The sequence below is a fragment of the Lepidochelys kempii genome, chromosome 10 (assembly GCF_965140265.1).
Source record: "Lepidochelys kempii isolate rLepKem1 chromosome 10, rLepKem1.hap2, whole genome shotgun sequence".
Lineage (NCBI taxonomy): Eukaryota > Metazoa > Chordata > Testudines > Cheloniidae > Lepidochelys > Lepidochelys kempii.
In genome coordinates this window covers 23,316,770-23,338,612 of record NC_133265.1, presented here as the reverse complement: position 1 = coordinate 23,338,612, position 21,843 = coordinate 23,316,770, and the positions used below count along the sequence as shown (strand labels likewise).

Below are 21,843 nucleotides of genomic sequence, written 5' to 3'. Positions count from 1 at the left end.
GCATTTTTCATCATGTATTCCTTGAATGAGGAATCTGCTGCCAGTCTTAAGCCTTGTCTACAGTGCGGGGGGTGGGGGGGGATCAATCTAAGTTACGCAACTTCTGCTATGTGAATAACATAGCTGAAGTTGACGTACTTAGATCTACTTACCGCGGGGTCCACACTATGCTATGTCGACAGGAGACGCTGTCCCTTGCACTTCTCGTTCAGGTGGAGTAGAGGAGTCGATGGGAAAGCGATCTGCGGCCAATTTAGCCGGTCTAGACCTGCTAAATCGACCGCCGATGCATCGATCGCCATGCATTGTTCCCCCGGTAAGTGTAGACAAGCCTTAAGTGTGACAGAGCCTAGATTTACTGACCTTCAGGGCATGAGTCAAAGACTATACTTGTCGTCCAGGATTTCATTAGAGGGTTTGTTAAACCAGGGTTATCTGGCAGCTTTTTTATTGTGGCAACTGGAGAAATGATCTATGTGAATATGGATCCAGTGGAGTTTGTATAGATATTTATAAATAATCTATCAGAGCCCATTGTCTAGCTCAGCACTTTTTCATAGATCAAAATAAAACCTATTCAGCATCTTATTTACTCAGTTTGCTAGCCCCTGCTTACTTCCTGCACTGACCTCACCCTGTGCAGCATACCCCCTGGCTTTAGATGGCTCTGCTTACTTTTCAGTTCATTTTGCATTTGCTGGACAGTGTCTTGAATTTTTTCCAAGTAAAGTGGGAGGTTGTTCCTCAGGGTTTGCCTGATTCCACTCTGCTTCCACATCTGGGCGACAGCTTTCCCCCCACTTTGGAGGATTCCAGCAACCTCTTGGGAGGCTTTCAAAGGCCAGCCAGCTGCTTCATACAGGAAATCAATTTGCTGCACCTGCAGTGGGCCCCAAACAGCAAGAAATGTAAAAATATGCAGTGATCTTTAGCAAACTTTTGGAGCTTGTTTCCTGCGACAATAATCAGCACTCTGGAGCTTCAGGACTACCATGTCTTTTGCAGCAAACCTCACAGATTTCCCATAATGCTTTTGTGATGAATGTGGGAATTTTCTGTATACCCTCTCTGTATACAAATACTATATACTCTGTACCCCTCATCTTGGCATCGCTACCGACGGCGGGTGGGGGGGGGAATGGTTTTTTTCCCTAGGCATGGGAGATCAGGTTAGGTATGTGAGACATACAGGCACTAGCACTGTCTGGGCTGGAATCAACACATTTGAATGGAAGACCCTACAGAAACAATAGGAACCCCAGTGACCAAAAATTACCACTTAGCTGCAGAGGCAGCTGTGGCTGTGAATGCAGCATGGCTGTGACTGGAGAACAAAGACAAGAGGTGTCAGGTGTCTGCATTAAGAGGAGCAGGGTACACAGGCAAAGAGCGCTCCTTGAACTGGGAGACAAAGGAGACAACGCGGGCGAGGATGCGATCAGGGGAAGTAGAGAATGGCGACACCCTCTCTTCCACCAATAGGAACCATATCCTAAGCCTGACCCTCTCATGAGAACCCAAAGACTTTGAGATTCTGCATGCCAGGTGACTAATACAGTCATATTATACATATTATAAGTCATACAGTTAGCTCATATTGAAGAGCCTATCGGGTGTAGATGCAGATATATAGAGTAGTGCACCCTGAAGGTGTAAAAAAGCCTCCCACAGGAACACGACCTGTCTGGGCTCACTGTAGGGAGTCAGAGAGAGACGCAGGGATTGCTGGTGCCCAAGGCCCAGTTTCAGACCTGTGGAGGCTGTGGGCCTGCCCCTGTGGGACTGTGGGGACCCTTGGAGTCTGGCATGCTAAAGGGATCACTCCCAAAGGACTGGCTACAGGCTGGCACATAGACCAGAACCTGTGAATCTGTGACAGGTTTGTATCTTTCTTGCAAGATTCCTATAGAAAAGGGCTATCTGATTTATTGAAAACCCAAGGCAGGTTTATAGGACCAGACCCTGAAAGGTACTGAGTGCCCAGAATTCCACTAAAGTCTTTTGGAGATGAGGTGGATCAACATCCCTTAGGGTTTGTTACGTAGACAAGGAATCTTTATAAGGCTGGAGTGTGCTTTTCCTTTATATGAACAGCAGTGTCCAGAAAGGATGGACCATTTAATAATTCAAATTAAACCAAACAACCAGAGTTAATACAATGGTGTTTAATTTGTATTAATGACTGTGACCAAAAGCAACCCTGGATTCACACCCTACACACTATTGCCATAATCTTTCTACAAAATATGCCTTGTGGGGTATCATTTGAAAACTAATAATTCACTGATCAATAATATCATGCTGAAATGTAGGTTGCAATATTATATGTAAAGTTATAATCCCCCCCATATGATGTTGTTAGCATATATTCAAACCCACATAGCCCTGACTAGGCAGAAGTTGTTAAACAGTCTGTCCTAAACAAAGGCATGTGTGTTTACCTCAGTTTACATATAAGTAGTAAACAGAACCCTTGAGACAGCAAGAGAGGGTACATCAGTTTTGCAAAGATAAAGGACAAGCTAATGCCTCTAGCCAGGTGTCATCAAAGTTGACTGTAAATCACCGGTCAACTGGCCAGGAACAGATCGATCTGCATTTTCACAAACAAGATGGAAGCTCTTTCACCACGAGCCTCCATGTCTCCATCTTCACAGCAGAAAGGAACTTTATCTAGGGGTAACCCTCAGGAAAATGCATTTAAAAGGGGGACTGGACTATAAAAGTGAGGGGCAAAAACTCCCCAGGTAGTCAGTCGTGTTCCCCCCCCCCCCCCCCAAAGAAGACAAAGGGACCAACCTGTTGACTTTGGAAGGGATCCTGACATGTAAAATTTGCTGGGAACATGTGGCAAGGATTTTATCTTGAACCAAGAGTAATTTAAGTTTTAGCTACTAGAAAATGTTCTATCTTTCTTTCTCCTGTAACCATTTTTACTTTAATACTTTGCACTTGTACTCACTTAATATCTCTCTCTTTGTAGTTAAATTAATTTGTTTTGTTTTTATTCAAAACTAATCCAGTGTTGTGTTCAAACTGAACTGTTTGGATAACTCCAGTTAAAGGAGCAAACTGCTGGATATTGTCCGCTTACAGGGGCAATGGACATCTAATATCTGAACTGTCCAGGAGAGGACTGGACTGAAAAACACACATTTTTAGGACAATTTGGGACTGGGAGTGTGTTGGGATCACCCTGCAAGTAGTAACCCAGGCTGGTGGAAGCCAGAGTGTGATGGAGTGTTGCTGATAGGCTGCTGGGGTCAGAACTGTTGATCCAGAACTGCAGCTATACACAGACCCTTAGGCTATTACCTGCATGCTGTTAGGCTGTTGGTGAGTGGACCAGCTTGGGAGCTACACCAGCAAAGTGTTGTGAGACACCCAAGATTACAGGGCAGGTGGTGAGACAACGCTTCACTGGTCTGTGTTGCACCCCACAATGACCCCTTCCCAGAGAATAGCAAGGATGTTTCTTGCACAGGATTTCATGGTGCTCTCAGGTATACTGCATGACAGAATGGGACCATCCTGCATTAGATGATTTGGCCATTTTTAAGATGTTTACAATCTTTAAGCCAATTGGTCATGCTCATTACTTACTGATCTCCTGAATTTCCAAACAGATTCATCAAACTTCTTGATCTTCTCCAGGAGTTTGGCTTTAAGGTGGGACCCGATTTCATTAAGTTTATACTGTGAAAATATGAAATATCAGGATTTTATGATTTAGGAACCACTTGTCCTGGGCCAAGACCATTAAGAGTCTAGTCAAACTCCAGCAGAGTTCCCTTGTGGTTGAACTTCCACTGGGGAAACAAGCTGCACATTGCTCCAAAAGGGTGCAGCCTGGGCTAGAAAGGGGAACAGGAGAAATTTGCTGACGCCCCAGTTCTCTGAAGACTCTCCTCCTTGCAGCACTCCTATGGAGCTGTGGTGGGAGTTCAGAGGCTTGGGCACTGAACTAGGATTCAGGAAACCTGGGTTCTATTCCTGCTGGATGAAATTGGGAAATTTTGTCTGTCTCTTCTGTTTATACTATCAGCTCTTTGGGAGCAGGGTCTGTCTCTTAGTATGTTTTTACCTAGAACAAAGCGGACCCATTGATCTCAGTAGGATTTTTGTGCTGGGACAGCGTCCTTACTGTCTAGCTCTAAGGGGTTGATCTTTTCAACTCCACTTTTGGCAAGACTCCCAACCCCCCCCCCAAATGTTGACTCATCCCAGATATAAAAAATGGTAACATAATATACATGGTTATGAGGGAAGAATCCCAAACACCTCTAACGTGCTACATTATTGGATACAATCCACTAATGAAACCCATCTGGAGGATGTTCCACTAATTTGATGAGGTTAAGAAAATATTCCGTAGCTCAAACTGCTGCACTACTATCAACTGCTGCTAAAGGCATCTCACCTCAACTTTAACTACTGGATCTCCACAACCATGAGCCACCAAACTCAAGCTCTGGTTAACAGCAGTTAGCGTCAATTGTCCCATTCTTTCTTGCCTTATGCCATTAACGCTGAGATAAGTGTTAATGGTAGCCATCTCTTGTCCATCAGTACATGCAGTGAGCTCTACTCCTTCCTCCAAGTCCCCTAGGAGAGTAAAAGGAGATATTCATTTGCACAGACAATATTGACAGGCATTAGTGTTTTAAAGCCAGCTTTATAATTAATTGAATAGAGTGGTATTTATGCAATAGCGATAGAGGTTATGTACTTGCAGAGAGAAGCAAGGATTAATGAGGAGAAACGTCAAATCAGCTTAATTATTTGCGTTTCTCCTTTTGTATAACTTGTATATACTTTACACTAAAAGTGTGCAGGCTTTTTGAAGCATTGGGTTAACATAATAAGGTGACATTCTCCTCTCAGATCTCCATAATGACTCTTGTGCTCTCCCTTTGACTTCCGCAGTCTTTCACTCACTCAAATCCTGCGTAGGTCACAAATGAAAATGTGTTGGGCAGTCTAATCACTCATTCATCCCCCCAAAAATGACTGTATGCAGTAGTGTCACACACTGATCCATTTCCGTGCAAGAGCATACCAAGAAGGGAGGACTGAGGTGTTGCATGGCTTTTGCAGGCATTCTGAGTCAAGCCATTGCTATCAACCCTTGATTTGCACATTAAACCCCATGTAGGCAAGGGGAGGATCAGTCACTCGAGACAGTGTTTCAACTACATCACCACCTATTCAAATCCAGACTTGGTTGGGAGTTATTCACAAGTCACTACCACCCAGCCTATATTAAATGAGTTGTTGGGCTCAGTATACAGGGTCCATATAGTGAAAAACTATCATCATAATTGGCATCCTTGTTGATAGGCTCAACTCCTCGGATTGAATGGCAATGAAAACTGAACTGAGGTGGCACTCTTTCCTCTTCTGTGTGTGCACAATGCAACTGGCTGTCAATCACAGCTTATTGTTATAAATTGCAGCCCTTATATACTTACCCTTTACATATCCCATATAATATTGATGACACTCCTTTCCTTTAGAAGCAGTTACTTTTACTTTCTCTTTTTGATCAATATTTCCCTCCATCAGGACTTGGCTTTGAACAGCTGAGGAAGTAGCAGTTCCTGTCAGACCTAGCCAAATATCCTCAGATGCTTTTAGCTGCATTCATAAGAAGAAAAAAATAGATATTGATGCAGAGCCAAGGCAAAGAATAAATGAAGCAACATTCAGTGATGATGTTGGAATGCAAATGGATTCTACATAAGACTAGATGGTAACGGAGATATTTTTCAATGCCTGTGCTTTACGCACAAGAGATCCTGTGCTGAAAAGCTCAAGCAATAGGATAATTGACTTGAGACAGAACAATTCGATAGCAAAGTGGAGTCAATCAATTACAGCATTGCAGATTGTGCCAGGCATGTGGATAATCTTTTAATCGTGGCAATGAAAGAAACACTGATGATCAGTTACTTGCTATACTGCCAGCTTGTGCCACTCATTCCCAGTGTATGTGCAGGAGTATAAAGCCCATATGCATGAGCTGAGTTTCCCACCTTTAATATCTCTTCTTTTGATATAGTTCCTTTAGAAGAATGTCCAAATCATTAAAATATTTCAAGTGGTAGCTAATGTTGCATAAAATAATTATGGTTAGCTATCAGTGTTCCTCCCAAAACATGCTCAGCAAATGTCATGTGTTGACCTCAATGCTTTTCTCTTCCCCATGAGCTCCTCTATCTTACTTGCTACCTACAAGTTAAAAGCGAGAAAGGAAGGTGTTTGCCTGACTGATGATCATAGTATCAGGCAGTTCTCCATCTCTCTTGCAGAGACCAATGTTGTTTTCTGGCAATGGACCCTTTGTTTGAGTCTAACATTTTGTTTCCCCATGAATAAAATATGCTTGTTTTTGCGAAGATCCCGTTTTATGCTTCACCAACTAGGCCAGTCACTTAACCTGCAGATACTGAATAAAGTAGCAGGCTGTGGAGACCATTTAAAAAGCATAACACACACTCTGGTAGAGGTATACTTAGTGCATTTCTCACCAAAGTCTGCAGTTGACTGGTCTTGGTACTTCCTTTTCTCTTGTGGTCACACTGCATCTGCAGTGCACACCAACATGGTAAAGGGGTTTGCTACCAAAATCAGGAAGCAAACTCCTTTTTGATTTTTAGCCTGAATTTTCCCCATTTTACTGTCTTGTTAGTCATTTACTGCACTCACACAGATTAGAAGCTAGATGGCAGTATGACTTCAACAGAGAAAAAAATGACACTGGGAGTGCTATAAAGCCCTTATTTTAAAAGACTTCACAGATGTCCATGCCCAGCATTAAACTCACTTCAAATTCCATCAAATATTTCTTCACTTCAGCTGTGCTGTTATTTTTTAAGGCTATTGTGAGCACCCCATCCTCTCTGACATCACCAGTATGGTGGAATCTGCCTTCTGACTGCAGGATGATATCTCCTCTGTTGAGCTGATGCTTTCCAGAGAGAACAATTACCTAAATATGGAAAATGTCAATATTTAGGCTTAGTTTTACTATGGAAATTAAGAAGAGTAAGAGAATCTGCAAGAGTTGCCACAGATCTTGGCATTCTCTCAGTCACTCAGCAAATTGATGAACCACACTTGTCATTTCAGAAACCAATGCCTCTTGAAACGTACAGCTCTCTCTTACTCTATTGTGCCTCTAAATCTTTGTGATTTAACTACTGTACATTCCGCAATCACTTATGTCTACAAGACTAGATGAATGGCTGAACTAAAATTGCACTTCTAATAAAACAAATGAATTTCTTTTTGCTCTTGTTCTGCACCATGGTAGCTGTCATTCTTGTAGATACTTTTTTATATATAAGCAGAAGATTTTTAAAGCAGGAGGATACATCCGACTTTAAAGTGGCATGTTAAAGATAGGTCCAAACTTCAGAAATAAACAATCCCAAATTTTGAGAAAGTTTTACTGGGACCAAGATAAAAACCCTATTTTTAACTGGGCCCAAAACTGCTGTGCTTGCCAACAAGGGAAGCAGCTGGGAAGAGACGAAATTTATTTTACAAATACAGACCTTGAGTATGCTGGTGAATATTTTGATGCTTTTATTATCTACAGGAAGCTCTGGATTCTAAGCATGAAAACAGGACAGAACACAGAAACTTGACCCGTTTGTGTGTGTAAACTAAAAACAAACATCAAACATGAGACCAAAGCTTGACCTCCAAATTCTACCACTAGCACCAGAGCCAGCACAGGCTGGGAATGCTCTCAAGGCAATACTGCGTAGCTAGGGATGAAGGTTTCAGAGTAACAGCCGTGTTAGTCTGTATCTGCAAAAGAAAAGGAGGACTTGTGGCACCTTAGAGACTAACCAATTTATCTGAGCATAAGCATGTAGCTCACGAAAGCTTATGCTCAAAAAAATGTGTTAGTCTCTAAGGTGCCACAAGTCCTTCTTTTCTTTTTTCTAGGGTTGAAGGAGAGCCTGGTATATTGCTCTCTGGTGACCTCTCTGACCAACAACTGGAACTGCATAGATGAGCTCTGGGAAAGGCAAGGGCCTTTGAGTAAGGGCATGGGAATGGAGTGACTGGCATTCTTAAGGGGGACTAGAGAATCTCTCCAAATGAGGCATATATAAAAAAGTAATGAGAGTTTGGTGGTAACAACTATTTTTCCCCATCCCAAAATGCCATTCAATTTTTATTTATATTTTGCTAAATTCTAGAAACAAATATCTGGTGGTAATTTTTGTGGAAAGCTGAGACTCAATGAAAATCAGTCATTTTGCTGGCAAATACTTGTGAATTGCAGTAGCAGCAATATACTAATATCTGACTTACATTTGGAAGGTCACACAGTGCAAGACTCATGTAATAATCCAGCCAAGTTGAGAAGTCTGTTTCTATTTTACCCAGCATATGTTGCTTGCTGCACGAGGTCAGAAAAACATTTTCCAAAGTGGCTTCTAACTGAATTTCATCTGGATACAATGGTCTGTTTCTCTGTATTAAACCGAGAAAATACTCTGTTAATGTAGCAATTGAATGAAACATTATAGTTATCCAAAATAACAATTTTCCCCCCCACATCAGGTTGCCAACTTCACTCCCCATCCCATGCTCATGGTTTGTTTCTGAACCAAAAGAAGGTCCAGTACACATACACAGCCAGCTAGCTGCCTGTGTCAGTTCTATGTCTCACCCAACTCCTGTTACCTAAAGAGCCAAAGCTTCAATATAATCCAAAAATACAGTTCTTTCACTAGGAAGCATGTTGGTTTACCAGCATAACTACTGGGCCCAAATGTATAGCATCATTGTACACTCAAGGCAAAAGTGATGCCTGTATTTTATTTCATCTGATATATTCTTAGCTATTCTACAAATATTTTTCTTTTTCCACATGAAAATAAAGGAAATCCATAAATAGTGAAGATTTACAAAATAATAAGAAAAGTAACCTCCTTCAGCTCAATGGAAAATGCGTATAGACTGTTTCAAAATCCATTCTAGATTTTTCATGGAGTTCTAAGGTGATTCATGTGAAATTCAAACACTAAGGATAAACCCTGTAGACACAGAAATTGCTCCTGCAAAGTATACGATGAGTAAACAGATATAGTAGCTTTTTGATACCTCATATGTCAGATTCTGTGTGATTTTTTTTCCATCCCAGTTCAGATCTAGATATTCAGTAAATAAGATTGTGGCTTGTTTTATAGACCCACATGCCTGAAGATTTCCTACAGTTAGTACTTTCTGAAGCTGGAAGAGAGCAAAATGGAATATACATGTTAGTGCCTTTGCCTGTCTTATATTTTCTTTCTGGAAAATTAGTTTACAGTTATACAAAATGCATTTTATAAACTCTTAGAGAATTGGTATCGTGGCACGTGCACCAAAGTAGAATCCATCCCGGTGCAGAGAGCTATCGCAAGTGGAGCCTATGCAGCATTTATGTTCTGCTTTGTTCCTATTGCGAAACTTAAGTGGTGTGTAGCCCTTGCCATGGTCATCAGCACAAGAGTGCATTTCATCCCGAATGCACAAATTATTTTTAGACTTGAAATGGAATTTGTCTGCGCAATTGTGAGAACACTTTAGATGGGAAAGGAATACAATAAAGATTCCCCAGAGGTTTTATTCTACCCTCTCTAAAGGTTTGCTAAGAAAAAGTCTGCTTCAAATACAATAAAAACTCAGGTTTTCATGACAACAGAAAGGAAGCACTTTCAATTCTTATAGTGGTTAAGGCTCAGAAAGTAAAATGTGCCTACTCATATTGAACTCCAGATTCATACCTGACCTGAAGAAACTGCCACACAAGCATCCCAGAGGGTGATGTTGAACTTAGATTTATCTTCCAAAGTAATTTTGAAGTCAGCAGGCTGCCCACCATTCCAAGTGAGCTGTATCTAAAACCAGAAGAGAGAGATTTATACATTGATCCTGGGCTGCAGGACTAGAACTAATGGAACTGTCTGATAGAATCCTCCCAAAGAAGATGTCCAGTGGAAACAACCATATTTGTTGCAATAACTACTATGGAAGGCCAGTATTTTCTATTTACAAAATGTTGAGGCATTTCTAAGTCTGTCCATGTTCCATGTCCTAGAGAGTGTGAATGTTCTACTGAATTGAATGCTGTCAGGCCTCAAAAACCACCTTCTGCTCCTCTTGGCAAATCCATAGATAAACTGAACTTTTAGAATGAAGTCAATGAAAGTCTTTCCGTTGACTTCATTGGGAATTGGATTGGGCCCACAGTCCTTCCTCAGCAAAACTACCCTTGAAATTAATAATTCCAGTGGGAGTTTTGCCTGTATAAGAACTGGAAAAACAAGACTTATCCCTAGGCAAATACTGATCACTACAGATACAATCACTTTTGTATGAAAACAAGTTGAGAGCTCTCTGTTATTTGTGCAAGGGTCGGAAAGAAATCCCAAGCACCAGAGAGAGCACTGCACAATTCATGTGGCTTATTATTAGGCATTATTATCTGTTTCAGGTGATAATTTACTGTGCAAATGCCATGTCATGCAGTGCAGTGCAGTGCAAATGCTATGTCATGCATACATCTTGCAGATAGGTCATGTAATATTTTCCATTTTTCTTATTTTGCGGGATGATTTGCAAACTATTTTTTCTATTCCTAGCATAAGCACTTTGCAGACAAACCTGGCCAAAATGTATTTTAAATCCTTTTTCTTTTCATGCAACAGATTTCCTCATTGCTCCCTACCTTCTTTTTTGTGTGGGACTTTCATTTGAAGCCTAAAAACTGAAGTTCTGTCTGCTCTGTATATACATTAAAGAACTCAGAGCAGTTTTTATAGGAATAGGGATTTATGTGACCATTCTAGGTCAAAATTCATTTGACCCCTTTTCCCCCACTGCTGTGCCCACCAAAGTGCAACATGTACATTGGACATCAGTAAAATGTTTTCAGTTCCCAAGAGTATCTGATAAAGCACGGTTGTGTGTTTATACTTAGAAAAGGAAATAATTGACACTAGGACACAGCAATGTTTGGTAAGTTACAGCTGTCCAATGGTGATCACTGTATACAGCTCTGGAAATGAAGGATACAGTATAAATATATTATTATAGATATTATTTAATTTGCAGCACCTCTCATCATCGTACCTGCTGGTTGTACTTTCCACCTTTTCTTTCAGACAGGGAACTGACCTCCAGTTGCCTCAAGGAGAAATTAAACGGGTGAGCAACAGTGGCTCCGTACTTTACATGCTCTTTTCCAAATTTCAGAGAAGATGAAACAAATACCTGGGAAACATCAACAGACATAGAAATGTCTTGAGTAACAAAACTCCTTACACTAACTGAGCTGGGAAATGCAGCACAAAGCTGTTTTTGTAGTTTTTACTCATATGAATGACATGCTTAGCACTAGAAGTCAATTTTAGAGTTAGGGCATTCTTACTATCTAAATCTCCTCTGTGGTTTCAGGAGGATGCAGCATTTCTCTTTACCAGTGCACTAAGGCCATCATCCTGCAAAGACTTACGTACGTGTAACACCACCAGAGCCCAGTCGTCGGTGGGCAGGATGGAACCTGGAACCTCTGGAGCTAAATACATGAGCCTCTACTGCATGAGCTAAAAGCCATGTGCCTCTTAGCTAAGACTCTAGAGCAGACTCATTAAATCCCTCTCTCTAAGTGGTCTTGGTGCCACTAGATGGGATAGAACGCCACACACAGGTGGTGTGTGGGTTACACATGCACTTAACTTTAAGCACTGCAAGCAGTTCCATTGGCTTCAAAAAGACTTCTCATGGCATGTGAAGTTTAAGTATATGCATAAGTTTTCCAGAACTGGGGTCTAACTTGTGTAGTGTTATGCAAGAACTGTTTAACATCATACACCACACATGGAAATGGCAGCATACATTTCAGCAGTGGTTCAACTGTTCCCTGTATATCCTCTTCTAAATTTCATTTGGGATATTGATGCTTGTACATTATTACTCTAAGGGAAGCTTGATCCTTTATGGAGGCAAACTCATTTTCTGCTATGGTAATGAGTTTTATACTTTTCTTTTCCCCTTCCCATCATTAAGAAAATAATACTCTTTGAAATATACCTGTCTTGAGTAACATTATGCCAGTGTAACAACCTGTTTATTGCCTCAGTATGTTGGTAATTATACCTTAGATACAAATTCAGAGTACACATAATTTGCTTTAAGTCAGAGCTTGAGATGAACTCAACTATTCAGCCATGTTTCTATGTTATACCTGAGATTATTAAATTATGGTCCTTTACCAATTATTTTTAAAGGCAGATTTGCTCCTTTATTTTAAAAACTGAAACTGGTTTATCTGTTACAGTGTAAAATGTATTAAAACAATGAGGAGTCCAGTGGTGCCTTAAAGACTAACAGATTTATTTGGACATAAGCTTCCGGGCTTAAAAAATGACTTCTTCAGTCTTCATCTCCTTCAGTCTTCAGAATAAGTGGTTTTTAACCCACAAAAGCTTATGCCCAAATAAATCTGTTAGTCTTTAAGGTGCCACCAGACTCCTTGGTTTTTTGGGGTTTTTTTGGGATACAGACTAAAACAGCTACCCCTCTGATAAAATGTATTAGACATTTTATGCCAAATGTATCATTCTTATTGCTAATTAGGAGAAATCAAAGAAAAGGCTGTGATTAAATCACTGATGTTTAAAATGCCTGCCACTTGGGGTATTTATTGTCTAACTCCTGTTAGTATGAATCTGACCCACTTCATTGAAAGAAACAATCTCTTAATCCCTTACAACCACCTCCCCACCTTCAGTGGCTTCTCACCTAATTCAAAATTCTTTTTTTGGCTTTGAAATTCCCCAAAGACTTGCTCCATTCTACCTCTTTGACCCTATATCCATCCTCTGCCCCATCCTGGTCATTTGCACCTTCAATCTTGGCCTGCATGTTATTCTGAATAGCTGTTTTTTGCCCTTTCATTTGGGTTGAAATTCCTTCAGTCTTCCACTCTGGACCATTTCCATTTAGCCTTTGGTTGCCTCTCTTTGTAAAGCAGTTTGTAGGGTTGCTGTATGAAGGATGTTGCATACAATAAAAGGCATTGCATTTAAGTAGTTCCACTAAGAATAAGGACTGCTCCACATTCATAGTTTTACAAAGTTATCTTAAGTCTACAGTTTTTCTCCTGCTCAAATTCCTTGACTATCTTTCTGTCTCATTTAGTCTTTTCAAACACACTTGATATTCCACAAATTTCTTCTGTGCTGTGTGCTGTTTTACCTGGTCTTTGTTGTTCCAACCAATGGTGACATCATCCTGATGATTGTGTGTTGAATGCTCCACATACATGTTGACCTTCGAATGCCAGGGGAAAGGAATGGAGAGAGGATGGAAAAACTCCACTAAAAGAAAGAGTTCAAACAGATTAACTTCAGATTACCATGCTGGTTTTCTGTTACTTTTAATTAGTGACAGTGCACATGACATAGCACCTCAAGAAGACAAGGACAACATTTGGCACTTAGCAAGAATATCTTTTTCTCATAAAATCATTTTTTGTGCCACATGTTGATTTCTACTGACTAAAAAGAACCACAGAAGGGGGGAAAATTCTCTATTTACTAATAAATCAACCATGCAGTAATTAAAATGGAGACATCTGCTCAAAAGAAATTCCTGTAGGGAACACCAGGAAAGTTGTTATTTTCAGATGAAGATATCTCAGCATCGGGGGCTAGATGATCTTTCTAGACAGATGCCTTAGAAAGGTGGGAGTGGTAAAGGGCCACTGCTCTAGGGAGAACACAAGGCAATGTGCACAATGCCCCCGGGGTTCCTGGGCTGCCTTGGTGGAATGTAATTTACTACAAGCAGTTTCTGAAGAAGGCCATATGAAATAACCTAGCTTGCTTTACAGTCTCATCCCAAAGGATAGAAACAAAGGGCGCAATATTGAAGTCCTTACTCCTTGAATTCATTGGCAACTTTGCCTGAGCAAGATCTATAGGATTGGTCCCAAAATGTTTGAACTTATCTGGTATTAAAATATTTAGATAACCAGATTTTGTGTCCTTCACTTTTAAGTTTCCCTTATTTTCTGCTATCAAGGCTTCCTAGAAAGTTGAGAAACCTACCCTTAATGTCATGACCTCCAGATAACTTTGGGAAGAGTCCAGTGTAAGCGCCTGTTACTTTTACCTCCTTGCCGTCCCACAGCACAATGTGTCTCAACAAATGAGTTCTGTTACTTTTCTGGTAAACCATCATGAACACAAGCTGCCTTGGAAGAAATTTTAACTGAAAACAGAATCGGGGGAGGAATCCATTAAAAACCAAGACTTTGGAGACAGAAAAATCTAAAACGTGTAATTTGGGATTGAATTCACTGCGGCCAGTGATTATCTATTAAATAAATGTTTGTATGGTGTCAATTCAAAGGAACCCTGATCCTTCACTGAGGCTTTTAGTTACTACCATTATATAAATGACAGTGCATGTCTGCTGTCAAATACCCTACTCTGTCTACTGTAACCAAACATACACAGTACTGTAACCTCTTTACAATATCTGTTTTTGTACACTTATTGCTTACTCTGCCATCTCTATCTGACCACACCTATTACAGTATTCTCTCTATTGCACCACAGTGTCACCATTTAAAAAAAAAATCCAGTGTTTGCACAAGCAGTTACTACAAACAGTGGTAGAAGACGTTTTTACAGTTTTCTTCTCTACTTAGACTAGGAAGTATGTGTGGTAACTGAGTAGAAAGAGTTGGCCAATATTCAGTTTTAAATATATTACAACATTTTCTCTACAGCATGTATTTGTATATACTGTGCACTGTCTATGTGTATGCGCAGACAAACCCCAAACCAAACAGTGGTTACATTGTTGGATACTAAACTAAACTAACCATGATCCGTAGAATACTACAGGCCTACTCCTGCTGCTAATGCAGTCGATAGCAAAACTCCTAATGGCTCCAACAGGGGCAGGATTAGTCCTAAGCATGGACACAAAATGGCAGTGGCTATTTAGCCGATGGTACCAACCTGGGGCATTGTGTGCATCATTTCAATGACTTTTCTGTAGCTGGTCTCAGTGAAAGTTAACTTAGTTGTAAGATGGAAATCCTTTTTTCCCATCCTGATAGACAGCCTGCCTTCTGCTTCCCTCATGGAGTAATTTACCTATGGGAATTCCAGTTAAAGTGAAAGAGAAAACTGACTTAATTAGACTCAGACTCTTGTTTCTGTGGCAGAGTATATTACACGGAAAGGTGGATGTGATTTGTCATTTTCTTTCTTACATTCATATTGTAGCATGAAAGGTTACAAAAACAGACTGTTCTCAATGTGTGTGTCTGTCACGGAAGTCACGGATTCTGTGACTTTCCATGACCTCCATGACTTCTGCAGTGGGTAGTGCTGGCTCAGGGGCTGCCCGAGCCAGGAAGCCCCTGAGCCGCCAGCAGCAGCAGTTTGGGTGTGTAGGAGGGGGCTCAGGGCTATGGGAAGAAGTGCTTACCTCGGCGTAGAGGGTCTCCCCAGCTCCCACCAGCACGTCCCTGCAGCTCCTAGGAGGAGTGGCCAGAGGGCTCCACGCACTGCCCATGGCTTTAGGCGCCACCCCCGCAGCTCCCATTGGCTTCAGTTCCTGGCCAATGGGAGCTGCAGAGCCAGCGCTTGTGGTGGGAGCAGTGTGCAGCATCCCCTTGGCTGCCCCTCCCCCTAGGAGCTGCAGGGACATGCGGAGCCGGGTAGGGAGGCTGCCAGCCCCGCCAACCCTCCCCCACCCCAGCACCAGCGAGGGTCCCAGGCCGTGCGCTGCCATCTAGCCCCCCTTCCCCAGCAACAGCGGGTTCCCGGGCCACCCCCCAGCACCTGCAGCGCCCCTGGACCGCCCCACCAGAGCACCCCCAGTTCAAGTCATGGACAGGTCACAGGCTGTAAATTTTTGTTTATTGCCTATGACCTGTCCGTGACTTTTAATAAAAGTGCCTGTGACTAAAACGTAGCCTTCCTCATAAGGAATTAGGCTTTGTTACTCTGGCAATAACTGCTCACACACAAATAGTCTACTGTCTCCTGTGGACAATGTTATTCTTTCCCTTCCCTACTTTGCTTTTGTATTCCACACCCACTGTTAGTAGCCAGTTTCCAGAATAATTTCCTCACTGACCATTGTTTTTTTAAATAACCAACGTAATTATAAATACAGCTTTGGGACAGCAAAAGAAATTCTTTATGGATACAAAATTCTGGCATTGCTTTATCCAGTGTTTAGGAAGTGGAATCTACTGATATAAATGAATCCCCCCTATTGTGCTAGGAATGCTGACAATTATTGCTTTGGAACATATCCAGCATCTTGGAAATGCGCTGTGCCAAAAAACCCCACCAATAATAAAAAATTAATAGTTGTTAGTGCTAGAAATCCTGCTGTTAGAATCTTGAAAAATTAGATGGGTGTAGCAAAAGACATGGAGGGTGGATAACCTGTAGATAGTTACCTTTGAAGAAAGTTCAGCTGTGCTGGGGAAGTATTGAAGAAGGAAGGGGACATTCTGTAGGGCTTTTATATTCAGTTCTTCACTAGAGGAAAGAAATACATTGTTTGGACAAAAATATTACTAAAACTACTCATGAGTCACTGGAACAGAACACTCAAAAGGGTCCAAACCACTGCTGGAATACGTGGGTGCAACCGCATAGGCCTCTGAATCTACCAGAGTCTCGTGAATTATGAATTGCACTTAATAGACTTGTTCAAGGCAAAAGAAATGAAATGACAAATTCTGACCTCAATGGAAGATGTGCATTCCAAGGAAGTCCAATATATAGGAATATGATTTTTTTGGAATGTATCACATGTGCATCACTGATTTAAACATGGGACTTGTACTAGGAATATGGGGCTATTAATGCAGTCAGTCATAGTTTCCTGATGAAAATTTGCTATGGTCAAAATTCTAGCTAAATGTGAACGAGTTCTTAGTGCAAAGAAGTACTCCTGGCTGGAATATACTGAAATACATGTGTAATATTCCAGAATTTCAAAAGCCAAAATAATACATCTCTTAGACCCCTTAAAAAGCTCAGAAGTTTGTGCATTAGTCTTTCCAAGTCCTTTCTATTACGATATTTTCTATCTAGTCCTTCTGAAGTGAATCCCTTTTCTATTAATCTTTCATAGAACATCCTTGAAAAGTTTTAGAAGAATTCTGGAAATAAACACTGTAAATACCACAAGCGCTATGCATCAGAATGCCCCCAAATTAGAAGAATCAGGAAGTTTTCACAATTTTTACTGAGGTTTAACTGTGCTGAAGTGACTTTAATGGGAGTTAAAACACATGCTTAGAGTTAAGGCACGGGCTTAAGAACTTTGCTGGGTCAGAGCCTCAGTCATCTGGTCCCCGCCAAAGGAATACAGTGGCAAAACTCCATAGAAATGCTGCCTGTCTCCTGCCTGGGGAAGTAAGGAAGTGGAGATTTCTTGCAGAGGATTCTACAGTTTCTTCATAGAAATGTGGGAGGAGGAGGCGGACGGTCAAGAGGCCAGCACAAAACATGCATCTACTTTCCCAAGCCCCTGTGTTTGGAGCAGGCTAGGGGAACAGCAGACCATGCCTGCTAAATTTTCCCTATCACCAGCAGTTAGGGACTGATACCATTCTTCAGCCCCGCATACATTTCCCTGAGCTAACATCCTGTTTATCAGGGCTGTGTATTTTATTTAAGGATTTATTATCCACTTCATTAGTATTTGGGCCATTTAATAAGGCCTTAACTGTATTTCTGTGATCTCACCAGCCGAATTCAAACTTTACAATTACCAAAATCACCCTCTCACCTTTGCTGTTCATTTTTCACATTGATGGTGACTGAGAGGTTTGTATTTGGTTCACAGGTCAACTTCATAGAGCCTTCAATTTCACTTGCAGTTAGGACTTCGAGGAATGCTATCTGGGGAGTAAGCAGAAAGACAGCAAACAGAATGTGTAAAGGGCAGTCTCTCACTATAAGGCTCTCTGGTAAAAAGCTAGTTTCTAGTCTCTACAAAGCTAGCGTTGGAGCTGCTAACTCAAGCAAAGCCCAATGCAAAGTGTCCCATTATACAACACACAGTAAAACATGCAGGGTCTTTTAGCTCTTCACAATAAGTTATATGGGTTGTGTGCCCCTTGCAATGTTCCTCAGAGTTGCCCAAGTCATGAGGTTGCTTTAATGTATCTTAAAGTGCTGGGCAAAGCACTGACCAGTGGATGACAATTCTGCTTTGTGGCAGCTTTCAAGGTTTCAACATTTGTTTTCATTCCATGAACAAACCTTCTGAATGATTTAATGGAAGTGGGAGCGTGTGTGTGTCAGTCAGTCTCACTCAATGTAGCCGGGTGATCAGAGCACTGGCCTTGGGAGGTGGGAAGCCCATGTTCAAATTGCTGCTGTCTGATTCAGCACAAATGTTTGCATGCCAAATCAGACAGAGCAGAGACTGGAACCTGCGTTTTCCACAAAAAGTTTATGGAAACTGACAGCTCTACAAAGTGTCTCTGCTTTAGCAAAGCAGCGTATTTGCTGAATCAGCTCTGCTGCTCACATTTGATGATTTAATAGCTGGTGACTTTAAAACTGAGCTATAGAGGAGCATCGGGAGACTTAAATAATATTAAATGGTATTTCCTGCCTTAGCAGTTATAATGCTGACTTACATATTTCTGAATGGGTTGGTTTAGAAGTAGACCCCCCCCGCCATTTTCCACCTGGATCTCTTAATTATCATAGTTAATCATACTAAAACAGACAATGCAAGCTTAACTCCCTTAACCTCATTTGTACCAAACTCCAATGCACTCCAGAGCTGTACTGCGTTAATACTGTGTCCATGGACACCGGTTAACATAAATGTATCCATAGGACTTAAATGCTTATAGACTTATTGGGAGATACCACATTTAGAGCTTGATCCTACAAGATGCTGAATAGTCCCTCATGGTACTGAGTACCCTCAAGTCAGCATGTGTGATGTATGCTGAGTCAGCAGGAGCTGAGGGCACTTAGCTCGTCACTGGAGTGCTCAGTAATTCAGAGTTAACCCATGCTTCCTACATGCATAAAGCACTGAAGGAGTCAGCGTCTCAGCACTCTTCCTTTTCTCATGGAGACTTTTAGAGGATAAGACGTTACAATAAAAGATCTCAAGGTGGGAAAAGCAAGAGTGTAGTTCCTGTCCTCTTTAGTAAGATGTTGGCATTAAATACTTAATACTAATTTCAACATTGAAAATATGAGGCTCTAATATGGATCTAATATTTATTTTAAGAAGAATGTACCTTAATCTACATTCTGTCTCCTAGCTACACATTCTCTCATCTCAGGTAGGAGGCTACATCAGGAGCTTACTAGTACTACTTCTACGCGTTACCCAACAGAAGGTGAGGAGCCTTCCCAAGAGATGAATGTGTGCAGTTTTTTGCTGACCCCAGTGGGTGGCTTGGAAGCTTGAAAATATTACTGGAATAGTAAATTGCTTGAGTATGGTGAGAGGCAGTGAAACGTGCAGCAGTCATTGCATCCGGTCAAACGTCCCTGCTAAAGAGCTACAAATGACTTAAACCAAAACACAGTGATTCTATATCAGGGTTGTGTGAAAAAACTGTTTTCAGTAAAGTCTTTCTGGTTTGCTAAGAATCTGTTCACATTAGAAAATGTGATCACCATGGCTTATTGTAAATCTGCTCCTTTCTGAAGTGCATGTTTAATCACGTAAGAACAGAAATTTCTACTAGCTACTGGATTTATGTATTGGAAGTGGACTGTTAGCTCTGCATGATATTTATTTATATTAATTAAATATTTGGATATGCTGAGCCAAGACCTGCTCTCACCTACATCATTCTAAATCTGGAGTACTGCGACTGATGTTACAATGGATTCGTGCCAGTGTAACTAAAATTAAAATTATTATCCATGGTAACTCAATACATTCCTCTAAACAAAGCACACAAAGCTATCTATCTATGTTTTATTACCTTACTCATGAAGGGAAGTCCCAGATGCTTGAGAACAGTTATTGAATGTTTTACCTCTGCCATCAGTTCAAATGTATCATACAATTCAAAGTCAGTAACAACATCCATATTCAGAGTTATATATTTGTCATCATATTGAATTTCAAAGGTCGTCTTGGCTTTGTTTGCTAAAAGCAAGGAACATAACATTAATCATGCCATTTTAACGGGCTCCATCCCATTCAGTGCAGGCTTATACAAAACCGAAAGTGCCAGTGAATACACCTTTCAAGTAAAGCCATAAAACATCAGACACTCTAGAATGGCATGGGCTGTGGTCTTGGGTTTGCTGAGCCCAAAAACTGGGTTCTTTAATTGCATTTGTATATATTAAGCCAGGATCTAGCAAAGCACTTAAAAGTTATACACAATCTTAAGTATGTGAGTGGTCTCATAGGAGTCAATGTGCTTTGCAAGATCAGGGCTTTATTGTCTGTCAATACACATGGTTTTTATAGCACCCAGCATACTGGCATAGTTTCCTTTAGCAAATAAGACCTATTTTGAGGTCAAATGTTCCCCTCTATTATAAATAGAGATTATCATAATATTTCAAATGAAATTTTTTGTTCTTTTTCCCCCTTCCACTCCCACTTTTTCACTAGCAAAATGGGAAAAGGACATAAAAGGAGGAGGGAAAACAGGAGGGGAAAAAGGGGGGAACCTGAAACCCAGAAACATTTTAGAGAAGCAGGCAAAAATGTGGAGAGGCATGCAGTATGCTAGCTTGTGATCCAGTTAGTGGCTGGCTCAATGAGAGTGAGCACCTATTAACAGCTAATGGAAACACACCTTTTGATTTAAGTAGTAGGGCTTTAGCTATTGGTACTGAAAGTACTGGTTTGGTCCCTGTTGACCTCCATGACACCTGTGCTTACATGACTGTGGGTTCCTTACATTACAGAGTTTACCTAAATGTGACCATTCTTCCATTTGGGCACAGAAGACACTTATTGCAGTGGGAGATAGGAAGTAAAGATGGAGATAAGGTCTACAACCTCTAGTGCCATGCAGCTGTGGTGGCTCCTTCAGTGTTGATGTTTGGAGGGTAGGCTGGCATGTGACAAGTGGCTCTGCCTGCACCTAAACAGATCCACAGCTCAAGCCATGTGGTGGTGGTGAGGTTTATGGTTGCCATGGAGACTACTATAGCCCTTCATACACAACTGCTAGCCAAATCACCTAGGTCAAGCCTTCTCTTGGTGCAGGGACCAGGTTTAGACCAGCGGTGCCAACTGAGGTGGCTCGTGTGTGTGGGGGGGGGGTGAGGGGGATTGTGCCACCTCTGCCCCTAGGCTTTTGCCTTGCTCAAAGTTCCGTAGGCCACAGAGCCAGAGGCCAGGGCCTGACCACTCCAATGCAGTGGTACCTGGCACACAAGGTTGCAACGCCACTCAAATTTGACCTGGCCACTCCTTCATCCAGATGTGGAGCTGCTGGGCCAAATGGTGTTGGCAACGTGGCACAAAGGAAATCTTTTCCTGTACAGCAGAGCACAGGGGAGTCTGCCAAGAATTCGACTCCTAGCAGCACCAGCTCATGCCCTGTGTGAGTAAGAGAGGGGGAGACTCCTTGACCGAGGGAGACCCGGGATCCCTGTGGAAAGAAGGGAGGGGGGAGATGAGCAGGAACCAGCACATGGTATTAGTGTCAACGGCCCTTTCATTTTATCTAAGCATTATGAGGCAAATGTTAGTGATGGTGCGTGGCCTGAATAACTGGGTTGTGTGCTCAGGAGTTCCATATGGGCTTGAGGGAAGAAACCTTTCCCTCCACCTACG

The 21,843-nt window shown here is 41.5% G+C and overlaps 1 protein-coding gene across 1 annotated transcript in view; it reads right to left on the bottom strand.

Annotated features, from left to right (window-relative positions):
* Positions 1-21,843, bottom strand: part of LOC140918001 (uncharacterized) — a 152,295-nt gene that overhangs the window by 13,908 nt on the left and 116,544 nt on the right. Inside the window, exons 52-66 of the mRNA XM_073361527.1 lie at positions 20,024-20,190; positions 17,845-17,957; positions 16,502-16,583; positions 15,042-15,179; positions 14,121-14,283; positions 13,267-13,388; positions 11,140-11,280; positions 9,792-9,905; positions 9,127-9,255; positions 8,332-8,493; positions 6,827-6,991; positions 5,472-5,637; positions 4,421-4,605; positions 3,604-3,696; positions 676-880 (exon numbers count right to left, since the gene is read on the bottom strand). Coding sequence (XP_073217628.1) covers positions 676-880; positions 3,604-3,696; positions 4,421-4,605; positions 5,472-5,637; positions 6,827-6,991; positions 8,332-8,493; positions 9,127-9,255; positions 9,792-9,905; positions 11,140-11,280; positions 13,267-13,388; positions 14,121-14,283; positions 15,042-15,179; positions 16,502-16,583; positions 17,845-17,957; positions 20,024-20,190 — 2,145 coding nt within the window. The remainder of the gene's footprint in view (positions 1-675; positions 881-3,603; positions 3,697-4,420; positions 4,606-5,471; positions 5,638-6,826; positions 6,992-8,331; positions 8,494-9,126; positions 9,256-9,791; positions 9,906-11,139; positions 11,281-13,266; positions 13,389-14,120; positions 14,284-15,041; positions 15,180-16,501; positions 16,584-17,844; positions 17,958-20,023; positions 20,191-21,843) is intronic.